Genomic DNA, 15,195 nt, shown 5'->3' with positions numbered 1-15,195 from the left:
CCAATGACACTACACCACGCACGCTGTGACACAGTGTGGAGTCTCACTCGGGCTCTTGGGACAAAGGAACGACAACACAGTAGTGCAGACAATCAAAAGGGCATTTATTGCACCTTTCATACACTAATACACGCTAGCCGAATTACTACCAATAGAACATTCACATGGGCGCGCGACAAATCAAGGAAGTCGGACTCACCGCGACCGGATAGCGAGCGAATATGTTCGCCCCATGCTGTGACACCATCGCCTAGTCGTTCACGTGTACGGGCACGTGAACGGTGGCATGTTCTAACGATCCGTGTTCGTCCATACCGGTGTCCTGCTCTTAGCCTCGCGAGACGGTCCCGCAAAGCGGGCCGTCTCGCGAACGCGCACGAAGCGTTCGTGCGTGTTCGTCGCCGATCCCAAGCCAAAGAGGCAGCGCCTTCGACCTTTTTCTCCCAAGTCACCCCGCCGTTCGGTGGTGTTAGCATCGCGACACTCGCGCCATCTCTCGCAATGCGCCGCAACCACCACGACCGCCGCCGGCGCTTAGCCACGCGGTGAAGCCGGATTACAGGAGACGCGTGAGAGTCGCGCATCCCCACAACAGATAGGCGAAGATGCTTATCGCAATAGGGTTGGCAGCAATAGCTGTTAATGCGATGTGCGACGACCCGGGAGGCGATTAGCTGGTACCAGAATAGAAAGCTAAGTGGAATAAAAGAATAAGTGCGTGCCGGTGTTTCATGAGACACGAGCAGCTGAATACTGCGGGGAAGCTGCTGCAGTGTGCGCCTTGCACTTTTTCTTGTTTACTTGGGATCTAGCGGCCAGAAAACGTATCATATGATCGCAGTTTGGTGATGTACTGAATGTTAGTGCCAAAAGATTGCATTTTTTCGTTAACGTAACAACCGGTAAAAAAGAATCGTAACTGTACTTGGTCATTTTTAAGTTCTCAATCGCAAACATTAGCGCTGAGAAATCGTACGAAACAGGATAGTATCAACGACATTCTACTGTATCTGTAAAGCACAGCTAATCTGCAGCATAGCTGTGACATAGCAAAACGTATAAACATGAGCATTGTATACATAAATCCACATTTGGTACCAGAATAATGTGGCATATGCAACCCACCTGAGGGTGTCCTGTAGGGTGCTTCCATGAGAAAGGGCAATCGAACGAAAGAACCCCTTCACGGCAGGTACTGTGTAATCCTTGATGTGCTGAGCTGTCTGCAAGGGCAACAGATAATCTCGAAATGCACAGGCTCTACTAGTAACTCAAGAAATCAAAGCACCTTGTCGAAATTGGAACACTAATGTAACTATGTTGACTCAAAATAAAAGCAGAGGACATGATGCCAGACGTGTACAGCACTTAGAAAAATGTACATTTCTTGCAGAAAGCGCATTCATGCGATCAGTAACTACCATTAGCTTGAGGAACAGCAGATAACACCATGAGACACAGAAAGTCATGAACATCATACAAGCGAGAGAGCCTGCACAGGCCAGCTTTATTTCTCTAGAAGGAAGTTTGAACATTTTTTCGGGATAGAAGCAGCAATCAAGACATGAAACGTGGAAGGAATCTGTGGGCCTAACTTAACCCTTTAATGACAGCACATATAAAACACCGACAAAATTTTTAATTTTCTATCTAAATGTGCAAAACACACCGAGAATAAGCATAATCGATGAAAAAAAAAAAAAATTTCATGGAAGCTTTTTCAGCAATAGGAAAGAACACCAGGCAGAAAACTGGAGGTAGGCTTCACCCCAAGGCACCTATGGCTTCGTTTGGAATTTGTACAGACAGCTTTCGCCATATGTGAACTATAGGTGTACATTTCATTAGCTTTACATCACGTGTATGACACTACTGCAGCCGGAGATCTTGCATCGGTCTGTCTCCTCTGACTGTGCTTTGAAAAGAAACTTCACCAGAGACTTCGTCATGAATACCAAAACTTGGCAAGAAAAATTTCTTTTTCTGGTATGATGCCTGTAGGCAACATTTGTCATTAAAAGGTTAATTCAACATGCACCGGAGGAAGGTGAGTCTGCATTCAGCCTTCCCAGAAAATTTAGAGAGGTGGACATTTGAGGACTGAGGAAGGGGGGTTAGAGGGGAGGTGCAGGCGAGCGCAATCACACAATGCAACAATGCAAGAGCCTTAATTTCTGCAAAAGCAGATTACGGGGGTGCTATTCTGGATACTTGTTGAAATCCGCCATATTGTTGAAAACTCAAGGTTGCCTCATATCACTGCGTAAGAGCAGGCTCTCAGGCTCTTCTCCGCCAATCAGATTACGCGACCTTGAGAATTCTACAACATGGTGGATTTCAACAAGTGTCCAGAATACACTCAAACCTCGTTAATATGAACACCACATCAACAAACTTTTGAGGTTATGAACATATCAAAAATCCCCTGCTGACTACTTGTAAATGTTGCAGTTTCGCCCAAAAGGCGAAGCATCGATTGCAATAGCAAACTAGTGGATAGCTACACGTAGTAAAGATAGTAGTTTTATCGGCCGTATAAACTTGCAAACATAGGCATACTAACTAAGCTAACAAGCACGGCGTCACGCGCACACAGGAAAACATGAGCACATCTCACACGATGACTGCGGAAACTCGCTGTCAGAACGCTGGAGTGAATAAGCGCGGCAGCAGCAGCGAGCGAATTGACCTTCGTCTGTCGCTCGCATCAAAGCGAACTAAGCCACGAAAACACAGGGCAGGCAAGAAGGACTTCGGCCCGGCCACAGATGTCTTTCAAGATACAGCCGCCCGGGTGGGAGTGCGCGGCATAATATGTGGCTTCCGCTCTCCCTACCCTCCCCCCGGAGCTTTGCGTGTGTAGTGTGTAGTCTTGCTACACATCCATTATATTATAACAAATAGATGTACATTCCAATTTTGTAAAACATGTCTTGATCATTTCTTAAGTCCGCATTATAAAAGTTAACACAACGAGCACTCACAACAGCTGCTCAGGCTTCTGCAGTATTAGCTGGGTTGGTTCGTCAAATACTTCCAATACATTCAGCATAGTGTATTTTCCGGTGTATAAGACACAGTTTTTTTTCTGAATTTTCGTCGGTCTTATAGAACGGTGCGACCTATGTACGTTTTTTCCCGGAAAAACTGCCGTCAAAATCGGATCCGATGTTATGGTCACGCGAAGCGAGCTGTTTGACTTAATTTATATGGGTTCTGTACGCACTATCGAGGTGCCGGGTTCTTGTGATCAAGTTCCGAGGAGTGAAACGAACGATAGGGTGAGGAAAGCAGCGTGCCAGGCCGAGCCATCATCGAAGCATGGGTATCTCACTCTGTTCGCGGTTTGACGCAGCAAAGCCTTTTATTTTTTTCCACACAGTTCTGCAAAACGGAACCATGTGTGCTCGCGCCGGCGTATTGTTTCTGAAATGGGGAGTTGGTCAGATCGACGCCGATCTACTACAGAAAGGAGGTCGTAATGTCAAGTGCATTGCTCACTAAATTCAAGGATTTTCAAGGAAGGAAAAAAAATCCAGGACTTTCAAGGGCCTTGAAAACACACTTTTCAATTTCAAGGGTTTTCAAGGATTTCAAGCACCTGTACACACCTTGTGCTTCTTTCTTCCTTCTTTCTGTGCATGCCTCTTCCTTCTTTCGCACATCTTTATGGAGCCATACCAGCTACGCGTGCGGAGAAATGTAACCTCCGTGCTCTCGGGGATGCCACACGGTCGCACTTTCCGAGGTCTAGGACCGCAATCTAGAGGTCTAGTTCCGCAATCCTCCATGTTTACCGCCAGCTTCCCGGCCTGTGTTTCTGGCTCGTGAGTGTGTGTGGCAGCTTCCTGCCGGCATCCACACTAGCCCGTAACAGCGCGCTTGTTGAAGCCGACTCCTCGCGCTCATAGCTTCCACTGCATAGGCACAGAAAGTTGTCCCCGAGTACAGCAAAGTTCAAGCTCGAGAAGTGGGTGGTGGTGGGCGGGTCGTCACAGAGGTGGGTGGTCGGCCGAAGTGGTGGGCAGCAAAACCACTGCCACCCACCGTGGGGAGAACTCTGCTTGTACTGTACTTGTCAAAGTTAGCGTTAATTTGGAAATGAAACACAAGAGCACAAGCAAGCAGCTGGTTGTTGCCCTTGTGTGCGTTGCCCCAAGGTTCCTTGGATGCCAACACCGACAACCACAGTGATGTCTGTTACTGCTGTTGTAAGCGCTTGCTTGTTTACCAAGTCCTATACAATAACTCACCAGGCCAGTTCTTGGGCAGTCACCAGCATAGCTTGTGGTTTCACCACCTCCAACCTGTTGGGGCTGCTGCTGCAAAGGTTGTGCACTGGCACTGTTGCTCTGTTGAGCTTGGTGCTTGAAGAACAGGACAGCCTCAAAGTTCATGTAAGCCCACGCATGCCAAGCCTGCCAAAAAAGAAGGCATACATTGACAAACACACACATAAGCACACGCATGCACGCACACAAGCACACAGCTTATCCACAGCAAATGCCAAACGTTTGGTTGCTCCACTACACTTACAATGAATTTTTATTCAGCTACATAAAAGCATTTTAAGCTTTTGACTCTCTATGGCAGGTTTGCACAATAAGAGAAAAGATTACTAGAACAGCTAAACAAAGAATGTTTACAGAGCACAGACTAAAAAAAATGGTTAGGATGGCTATGTATAATAATATTACAAGCTTGTCAATAAAGAGCTTGTAATATATAATGCAAGAAATGTTCCAAAATAAGCTAAAGAATGCAATTTCGGTGCACCAATCTAAGCTTCGACTATTAAATGATTTCAATCCCATCACTTCCCTCAACACTAAACAACACTAACAGTGGGGGAAGTATAACACACTTTTCTTTAAAGAGGCCCCTAAGCACATTTCTCACATGTACTGTATTTTCCGGTATATAAGCATACAGCGCGCGGGGGGACGATGTTATCACTCTTGGACTTTATACAGACCATCGCGGCGACCATGACACAGAAATTGTGCCTGGAGTGCCCATATCATTGCTATCGCAATTATATGGCACCCATATGCTTGCGCGTGACCCGCGTTCATGAAGTGAGACATCGCTGTAATTTTTTAAAATCACTTACCGAATGAACAGGTGCGTCTTATACACCGATGCGACTTAAATACGTTTTTTTTTTCCAGAAAAACTGACGTTTTGAGGGGGTGCTACTTATACAAAGGTGTGATTTATAGACCGGAAAATACGGTAAACATTTTTCATAGCCAATAAATTCTCTAATAAAGAGCTTGTCACTTGGCTAACATGGCATAATTTACATTATTAACATGCAATTTGCATGCTGACTAACCTATCAACCATATAACATCAGATTGCTATAAAGTCAAACCTGTTCAGCAAAGGACTTATTAATACATCACGTGTGTACCTCATTAAAAACTTGTTTTTCATAAAAGCTCATCAGGGCATTTCACAGTGGGGAGAAAGCACATAGCAAGAACATTACATGACGTGCAGTCGACCAAGCACAATTTATGAAGGAGAAAAAACACACAGAACACAAAGATGTTTAAACAGACACACACAAAAAGAAAACAAGCAAACATATTGCAGACCAGTCATATAAATGCCTCAGTAAGCCTGTGTACTGAAAGTTAAGGTATATCTTACATAGGTATATTCATGCCTATGATTATGAGTACAGAACAAAATTAGACATAGTTACAAGTATGATAATCATCCTTTCTTTTCCTTTTTCCATTTGAATGCAGTTACATCTATTACATGCTTAGAAGTGCTAAGTTTAGAAAGAAAGACAGTAGCAAGTCCGTATGGGGAAATGAACATAATGCTTTATAATCAATAAAGTTGTCAATCAATCAATCAGTTTCTATTACATGTTTAGAAGTGCTAAGTTTAGAAAGAAAGACAGTAGCAAGTCAGTATGGGGAAATAAACATAATGCTTTATAATCAATAAAGTTGTCAATCAATCAATCAATCAGTCAGTAAATCAGTTTATTCCAATTTCTACAAAATTCAGAGCAGCAAGAAAAAAAAAAAAAGCATCGCAGTGCTGCTTGACTGGCCTTGCCACCCCAGGATGTCAGTAGAAGCAGAAAATATATCAACAAATCTGTGCAACAAATGCTTACAAATACACACAATTAAGCATAATGATAAAGAATAATTATTACTAACAATTTGCAGACATAAAATCACTATGGTGTTATAACAGTATCTTAGGTAAAAGTTTTATTGTGGTAATGCATAAAGATCCCACATATTCTTTAGATAAAACAGGTTTTAATAAATATTGCCTGTGACAGCAGTTCTTCACAATCTCAGGTGGGTTTCTCAGAGGCGTAATAATCCTTCAGGAGACATTGCAATGTCCAGGTGACTAATTAAAAAGATTCACTTTTAAGCTTTCAGTTAATCACTTTAGGGCACATGTTACACTTGAGAAAATTAAAACCGGGCTGTAGTGAAGTCATGTCTGTTTAGCAGAACTCATAAGACTATTGCAAGATTTTTGCTCTTAATATGTGCTGCTATAAATTGGCATTCCAGTTAGCAGTTTCCCAAAAGCTTTCCTCTAGCAATCCAAGCTGATCTTAACTGTAACACTAATGTATTTTTAGCAGATTTTGTCGACAGATATCTTGAACGCGATGTCAGTCTAATGATTCCTGCTGAGCAGGCATGACTTCACCACTGCTTTGTTGTGCAATTAATACCTACCTCTTCAGCCGAGTAAGGCGAATGGGCCAAATTGCACTATAACTTCTATACAATAATCTTTAAATCTGTTCAGTGGAAAAAAAAAAGCACCTAGATATACTTAAAGGTGTAATTAGGGCTGCTTTGTAGCTCATGGGATTGTCATATAAGTTAAAAATAAAAGCTTTTAAAGAATATGCACGCAGAAAAATAAAATTTTTTAAATAATCTTTGGGGCTCCTTTATTATAAAAAATTAAGCTTGGACATTCTATGTGTATGTGTAACAAAATCTAGGCAAAATTCAAACCTGAAATTCGTAAATAATGCATCTGACTGAGAGGTACGGCAAAGAAGAGTGTAGCTTGGCGGGCGTGATTGTGTTTCTGTGTATCTTGTAAGCGATGCAAGCACGATTAGTAGCAGTTATTTTAAGAAGTAGTCTAGGATTAGGCTCAAAGATATAAAAGCATCAATTTTATACTAATCTGAAAATATTGTAAAAACAAGCTTTCTTGTACCTTTATCTGCAATTGCCAGACAATAATGCATGCAATGATCTTAACTGCATATTTCTCTAACATTAAAAGTTTGGCATGCAAAAAGTGTCTTTTTAATGTTAAGCCCTTCAACCACACTTTTGGATGCATAAGCAAAAACATGTGCACAGTGTAAGTTTATTAAGTTTTCTTTCATACACTGGTATCTTCCTTAAAGAAATGTTTTAGGAAACTATTAGGTTCTGGCTCAAAATATGGCATTAGGATTTCGTAAATTTACTTCCGAGTTATTAGAGCTGCAACACGTGAATTTTTTACAATGAAGCGCATTCTTTGGCCCTTGAAGTGACACAGAGACCATCAAAATGTTCTCCTATGCACAATAACATATCACAAGCCTGTAAGGACAAGTGTACTTTCCCTAAGTTAATGGCACTTCCGCAATAAGCCAAGTTTGCCTCGGCTTATATAGCACCAAATTTTTAAATAAATCACTGAACACTGCTGTTTCACTGAAATATATTCGGTATTTTTAATCAATCAATCAATCAATCAATCAATCAATCAATTAAAATTTCATTTTTCTCAGGGAGAGAAAGGGAACAATAGGAAAAGGCTACAACACTGCAGCTTGCCTAAGCCTAGAACCCTATAAAACAGCTTGGCAGTGGGCGACCCTGGAATACTTCAAAGACGGACGGGTAACTTGAAATAAATCTAAGCACTGCACAGGGAAATGAAAAGTTACAAAAAGTTACTGTGATGAAAGAAAAAAAATAATAAAGGAAAGAAGAAGAATTGACTAACAAGGAATGCAGCCATTAAAGGGCAACGTAGCGAAAAATGACTTCCCTAAATATTTTTAAACACAAAGCATGAAAGCAGAAGTTCTCTATGGTGCAGAATAGCAGTGCACAAAATACAAAATAAAATGAAAGCACTAAGAAAAAAAGAAAACAAAAAGGAAAACGATACACAATATGCAACTTAAAGAGCGCATTTTTGCATGACAGTAACATCTCATCAAATTACCACTTACTGCCATGTATACGCTGGCTCTGAATATCAGACAACAGATATAAGACAATTGAAAAAATTCTATGCATTTCCTGTAACTGCTGCCATAGTGTTAAAACTCTGAATATTTGTGACCAGAAGCAGATCTCACGCAAGATAACTATTCGATAGTTCAAAGTTATATGGAGGATATGACAACTGAAATTGAATTATTCAGCCAGTTAATCCTTGGTTCAAATGAAAAGCTTGTACTGCCATGTATACGCTGGCTCTGAATATCAGACAACAGATATAAGACAATTGAAAAAATTCTATGCATTTCCTGTAACTGCTGCCATAGTGTTAAAACTCTGAATATTTGTGACCAGAAGCAGATCTCACGCAAGATAACTATTCGATAGTTCAAAGTTATATGGAGGATATGACAACTGAAATTGAATTATTCAGCCAGTTAATCCTTGGTTCAAATGAAAAGCTTGGGTATTGACCGCTGGCAGATCCATGAAATGCACCACGTCAATGCATGAATCACATTGATGTCAGACTCACTGGAAAAAACGGCAACAGCAAATTGCGAGGTGCAAGTGATGTACAAGTGCTGTCCTCCAAATCCATGGCCCAGCAACGGCTTTCTCTGGACAACAGAAACAGATCTCGAAGGCTGTGCTTTTGCTGGCTGCATGGGCCTGAAGCGATTCAGGAGCCGGACATACGTCATGGATGCCATGTTTTATGTGGTACAGTAAAACCTTGTTAATTTGGATTTCACGGGACCGAAAGAAATGTCCGAATTAACCTAATGTCGAATTATCGAGAGTATCCAGAAAACAATAAGCAAATTCTTACTACGTGAACACGGTTTTATTTAGTGAATGAGTGAGCAACTCCTGTTATTATTTTGCACAAAAGCAGAGTGGAAGCTGAAATTCTCGTCATCTCGTGAGTCATTGACTCTCGCAGTGGCGATTGAGGCCTTGCGACTTTCGCAGCCGTGTGCCTTCATTTGCGACACGCTTTGTACTATCGCGCACACATCGTGAATATGTTTTCGCCAGTAAGCTGGCGAAAACATAATCGTGATGTAGTCGGTGCTCTTCAACCTCGACAGCTTTGCACCGAGTCAAAACGAAACAAGTGTTTGCCGCAACCGCTGCCACTATTGACGTGATTATAAACGGCGACTTTGCGGTGCTCAAAGCACGCGCCCGACGGACGCACCGAGTCTGAATGAAACTACCATTTGCTGCAACAACTGCAGACGAAACCGTGGTCGCTATCTATGCCATCATCGATGGCGACTATGCAGTTTTTTAGGCACGCGGCCGACGCTCGTACCGAGTAAAAACGAAACTACTGTTCACCGCAACCGCTGCGGATAAAACCGCGGCAGCTATCAACGCGATCGCGGATGATGACTACGAATAATGAAAGCTCGTGGCCAAGGCGGTGCTATGAGGCTTTAAAGGCTTTAAAGACACAAATAGGCACGAAGCGTTCCAGCGTTGCTGTCTTTCACGAACGATTTCAGCTGATGACTATGCTGATGCGGACTCCGCCACTTCGTTTTGGTTGGATGCTAGCGCCATTCTTGTTCTTTTGCGTTGCGCATTTGCAGCGCTCCTCGCTCGCCGAGCTCCGAAAGTTGTATGAATTAACCAATATGCGACCAAATAAGTCTGAATTAATGAGAGTTTAGTTGCATTTAATAATGCATACGCCGGCTGAGACCAGAGGACAAGTCTGAATTAACCGATTTTCCGAATTAACGAAGGTCAAGTTAATGAGGTTTTACTGTATGATCATCACCAGCAAGGGAAATAAAAGTTCATTCATTCATTCATCACCAGCAAGAAGCGGGGCTCACTCGGCTCGTGACGCATGGTCACGGTGGACACGAATCAAGGAACGGAAAAGTGGCATCTTGACCAAGTGCGACATTGGGCCACGGAATTGTGCGACACCGACGCCCTGTCAAGGACTTTCGGATGGAAGTGCAGAAGACTCTCCGACTCCGTCAACTGAACCTTTGCGGTGCTCAACAAGGCAGCGTCCTCCAGAGCGTTTGAAATTATAAGAAGGGGGGGGGAGGGGAATCTGTGGTATCCTCATCACCAGCAAGAAGTGGGCCTCCCTCGGCTCGTGGCGCTCATGCTATGAGCGACTCTGGGTTTTAGCAGGCTCCGAGCTAACGTGGAATAAAGGAGCATTCCACAAATGTATGTTTGACTGGTGTCATGCGTTGTAGCATTTTAGAGACCTCTTATTGAGAGGAAACTTACATTGCATTGCATTACATTGCATTGCATTACATTACATTGTATTGTGCCTATGAGGTTATTGTATAGGTTTTGCAATACTCGCCTTGTACCAGTCATTATCGTGTTCTGTGGCCAACTGGTAGTAACGCAGAATCATAGGGATAGAGGTCTCATTGATGCCCTGCATGCACTCCTCCCACTGGCCAAGCTTCAGGTAACATCTGAGGGGAGAAGAAATTCAATTTACTACTTCTCACTGTGCCATAGTAACGCCCATTTTGTGGGTCAACCATTGAGAGAGGTAATACAAAAAGGTTATCATGAATCACAATGTAAAATTTTCCAATACAGAGTAATTAACTTACAGAAGCATTTTTATCGGGTAGTTTTGGTTTCTGAAATTATTAACTCCTTGCCTTATCCCTTGTCTTTGACAGTGGTGTCAAAAGATTATTTACTGTGATGTGCACAGCATTCAAAAAAGCACCGCAGGTACAAAGTGATGCCTTCCTTTTATAGGCCGTGCCACCAATACGAGGTGGGCCACTATCAGTACATGGCATAATGTCAGGCATCTACATCTAGAAAGTAAGAGCCATAACTGTACAGCAAAAAAAAAAAAAAAAAAAAAAAAAAATCGACAATAAAAAAAAACCTCAAGCATATTTAGCAATCTGGCTAAGTACTTAATGATCAGCAATGAACTTCTCATTCGAAGAAAGAAAATCATGAAAGAAAAAAAATTATATCAGCCCTCCTCTAAATTAACAAGAGGCTAATGATGTACATACATGAAATAAATCATAGCAGACACAGTAAATGCTATAATGAACAAACTGGAAAATCCTGTCACTACGACTCAATGACCGTGAGTAAACCTTAGCACAGCGCTCATACTGGTGCCTAACTGAGAAGCTGGCTCCACAGAGCATTAACTGAATAAAATTGTAAAGAGCGAGATGACCTAAAACAGTAGTACAGTGGCTAGGCGTTGCGCTGCTAAGCTAAAGGGTGCGGGATCAAATCTCGGCTGCCATGGCTGCATTCCGATGGTGGTAGAATGAGAAAACACTTATGCACCGTGCATTGGTTAAAGCACCTCAAGTGGTAAATTTTAATCGAAAGCCACCCTCCCCCCTCCTCACTATCGCATGCCTCATATTGAGATTGTGCTTTTGTGATGTAAAACCCCAGAAATTTTAAAGAGTGGGATGGGGAAAATATTGCACATTTCAGGGAATGAAGCTTAAGGCATCAATTAAAAAAAGAGAATCATAGCTTCGTTCACTCGGCAAAGCTTATCACATTAGCACAATTTTGGCAGACTAAGAAGAAAACTAGTAGTGTCTCAAGATGTCCTTGGCGCAAACAAACCTTTGCTTTGGACTACTGTTACGATTGGCGTGCAACACTCCATGCAAAAAGGATTATCGAAAGACCATGCCTAATCGAAACCGAGGATGGATCCCTAATTTTCTAACTCAAGGGGAGACTCCTTTCCGCGTACCAAACGGGACCCACGGGTTGCAGCCAACGGAGGCAAGCACGTGCAATGTCGCTTAGGAGAGAGGGAGCAGCCGCCAATCCTCGACCGGACTCAGTACATGTCACGTGACCTTGACGTGAGCAAAATCCCACCGCTGTCACCAGTTGTTGGATCTCACGTTGATGTCGGGTTCCATCCCACCGCTATCCACCTAGTATTAACGCCGGTCGAGGTTCTAGTAACCGGCGTCGCAACAACTGGTGGATAGCAGTGGGATGGAACCAGACTTCAAAGCGAGTCCCAACACTACTTAATTAATTGAAAGTACAGACAGGGCTGCATGTAATACGTGCAAATAAAGAAAGGAATGTGTACAGTCATAAGCCCCTTTTTTTCAGTGCTTTCCAGTCATTTCCTTCCTTTGTCCATGTTTTTACAGTGTAGACCTGCCTATAGAGTTCTTGCCCTTTGGTGCCTTTGCATACTACCATCTGAACTTTTCTTTTATGAAGTAGTGAGTTCATGCTCACTTCCTGTTTCCAGGGTTGCAGATGTCATTCCCTACAGCCAGTGACGGACCAAGGCTGCAGCAACAAACACCCCTCCATGTAACTGGCGTTAACTCACCAGACAAGCTTTGCTACACTTTCATCTTATAACAGATTATGTGTTTTTGTGCACATATAACCTTCATTCATACATCCAAAAACTTTACACTATTGAGCAAAATGGTTGTCACCATAATCACAGGCTAGTTGTGGGTCAAATGTTGAAGATACGTTACAGGCACAAGGGGTCAATCATCTACACTACGTTCTGTTGGCGTGTGTCTGTAGTGTGATGCTAGGTAGAGTGTACTAGATTGGGGGAGTGGGTCCAACGCAGGCTCCCCGCTGAGATTTTGTTTATTGAAAAGTTGGTGGCGCCACTGTCTCTTTCTCCCGAATGAGTGGCCCTGCGCACCGGCCAGACGCTTGTCGCGTCGGAGACCCTACCGCCACTGCATGGAGCTTTGACAGGCGGATACTCGGTGGCAGCAACACTGATATTATCCTGCACCGATCAATAGAAAAAGAGCGGTGGAAAGAATGCATATGACGCAACAACGACGCTGCATTGAGCAGACGATAGCTACTCAGCCTGTGAGCGCGCCTCAGCCAATGAGCACTGCCGAAACAGCCGGAGCCAACGTTCAGTGGCCGGAGATTCAGAATAAGGTCACGGCAGTGCCGCCACAATTTCAACATCTTTTGCTTCACCCTCCTCGCTTGCCAAGGCGTCCACTGGACCCACTGCCCCATTCTAGTACACTCCAATGCTGGGTGAGGGTTAAGCCTTTTTCAGGACGCACTGCTACACGCTGCTGCTGTCGGGTGTGTGTGGACTCATGTAACCCACTCGGTGACAGACGCTCACGCCAGCTGGTGATATGTGCCCCAGTTTCAATCATTTTAGTGGCTCAGCTTGCCTCTGCGATGGCTGTCTACATTTCGTGCATGTATTTGTGCACAGTTTTCTTGTCAGTGTCTTTTCCACCTGTTACTGCCTTTCATGGATGTGTGCTACTGACTGTTGCATGAATTACAGTAAAAGCTCGATGATACGAATCTCGCGGGGTCACGAAAAATATTCGTATTAGCCGAAATTCGTATCATCGAAACACAATTAAAGCTACTGTCGAATCTCGATAATTCGAACTCGAAGAGGCCCGAAAATTTGTTCGAATTAAAAGGACGTATTTTTAAAGTATTCGTGCACCATAGCACGATGCACAAACGGTACGAGTCGTGAAATATCGCGGCGCGCAAGCGCATAGCAACCGCGGGTCACGAAACTGCCCACGCCGGCTAGTGGTCGCTTCCCGATAACGACAGAAAATGAAGCTTCAGGGAGCGAGCGGGCGGCGCCGGCACACGGGTGCGTGCGGAGATTGTCGAAGGTGAGGGAGGAGGGCGGCAGGGAAGCGGATTTGGCCGCGTCAACTCCGCTGCTTCGGTGGCTCCCCTCGCCCTCCCTCTCAACTCCCTCGTAGCTCTCTCACCTTCGACTCCGTGCGCACATCTCCGTGCGCGCCCGCCGCCGTGCTGGCGCCAGCTTATTTTAGCCGCCCCCTGAAATTTCGTTTTCTGCCGTTATCGGGAAGCGAGCGTTTGCGGGCGTGGCAGTTTTGTTGGCCCGACTGTGCCTCCGCCGCTGCTTCCCTCTGCGCTGCTGCCGCAGCGTGCAAGGTCAACATGTGACTAGAAAATAGAGGAGAAGGGTTCACTGCCATTTTATCCGCGTGGCTGAGACGTCGGCACTAGTGTGTGCTAGAATACGGTTGTCTAGAACACTCTAGTCGGCACGTACACGCTTGTTCCGGCGCGATGCAGAAACGGCGACCTTGCAATTTGAGAGAGGGGGAAATTTCCGCCGCGGGTTCTTCTGTTTTTTTTTTTTCCCGTTCCTTCGCGCGCGGCATTGAGGGGTCTCTCCTGAGCTTTTGCTCTATGGCGGTGTCGGAGCAATGCCGGTCGGAGGCGCCGCCGCGTGATTTGGCGCGCTGCTAAGAGCATTGTCGGTGCGCGGTATGTGCGAAATAAGCGTGTTCGAATTAACGAGATTCGACTGTAGCTAAATTAAAGAGTCAGCGGTGAACTCACTCAGGCACATGTACGTAAAAAGCATTTATTTCTTGAAGCGCCACCGCTTCGAACTCTTCGCGCAGAGTCCGCGCTGTCCGGCGCCGCGCCTCCTCACCAAAAGAGAAGGAGAGAAAGCGCGTGACTGCGCGCTGTTCTCTTTCGCGGCAGTCGGTGGGGCGGCGTTTATTCGTATCAACCGACGCAGGCTGAAAATCGATTCGTAACAACCGTTCTCTAGCACGTTGCAAAGTAATGGGGCACGGCTGGGACCACAGAAAAATTCGTATCATCCGGAAATTCGTATTAGCCGTGATCGTATCATCGAGCTTTTACTGTACTTTTTTTTTTTAATCCTGAGGTTTTTTTACGTACCAAAACCACAACCTGATTATGACAAACGCTGTAGTGGAGGGCTCCGGATTAATTTTTAACACCTGTGGTTCTTTAATGTGCACCCAAAGCACGGTAGATGAGCATTTTTGCATTCCTCCCCATCAGAATGCAGCCGCTGCAGCCAATATCAAACCCGTGACTTTGCACTGAGCGAGCAATGCCATAGCCACTGAGCTACTGTGAGACCTTTTTCTGTGAATGGAGCAGA

General features: G+C 44.3%; 2 protein-coding genes across 2 annotated transcripts in view; one reads left to right on the top strand and one right to left on the bottom strand.

Moving 5' to 3' along the window:
- LOC119446831 (septin-1) overlaps window positions 1–15,195 on the top strand; it is a 610,438-nt gene that overhangs the window by 277,128 nt on the left and 318,115 nt on the right. The gene's annotated exons all lie outside the window — the stretch shown is intronic.
- LOC119446821 (serine/threonine-protein kinase mTOR) overlaps window positions 1–15,195 on the bottom strand; it is a 246,829-nt gene that overhangs the window by 82,025 nt on the left and 149,609 nt on the right. The window contains exons 37-39 of the mRNA XM_049664437.1: window positions 10,588–10,705; window positions 4,254–4,418; window positions 1,126–1,223 (exon numbers count right to left, since the gene is read on the bottom strand). Of these exons, the coding sequence (XP_049520394.1) occupies window positions 1,126–1,223; window positions 4,254–4,418; window positions 10,588–10,705 (381 nt within the window). The remainder of the gene's footprint in view (window positions 1–1,125; window positions 1,224–4,253; window positions 4,419–10,587; window positions 10,706–15,195) is intronic.

The sequence above is a fragment of the Dermacentor silvarum genome, chromosome 3 (genome assembly GCF_013339745.2).
Source record: "Dermacentor silvarum isolate Dsil-2018 chromosome 3, BIME_Dsil_1.4, whole genome shotgun sequence".
Taxonomy (NCBI): domain Eukaryota; kingdom Metazoa; phylum Arthropoda; class Arachnida; order Ixodida; family Ixodidae; genus Dermacentor; species Dermacentor silvarum.
This window is presented reverse-complemented; position numbering and strand designations above follow the sequence as displayed.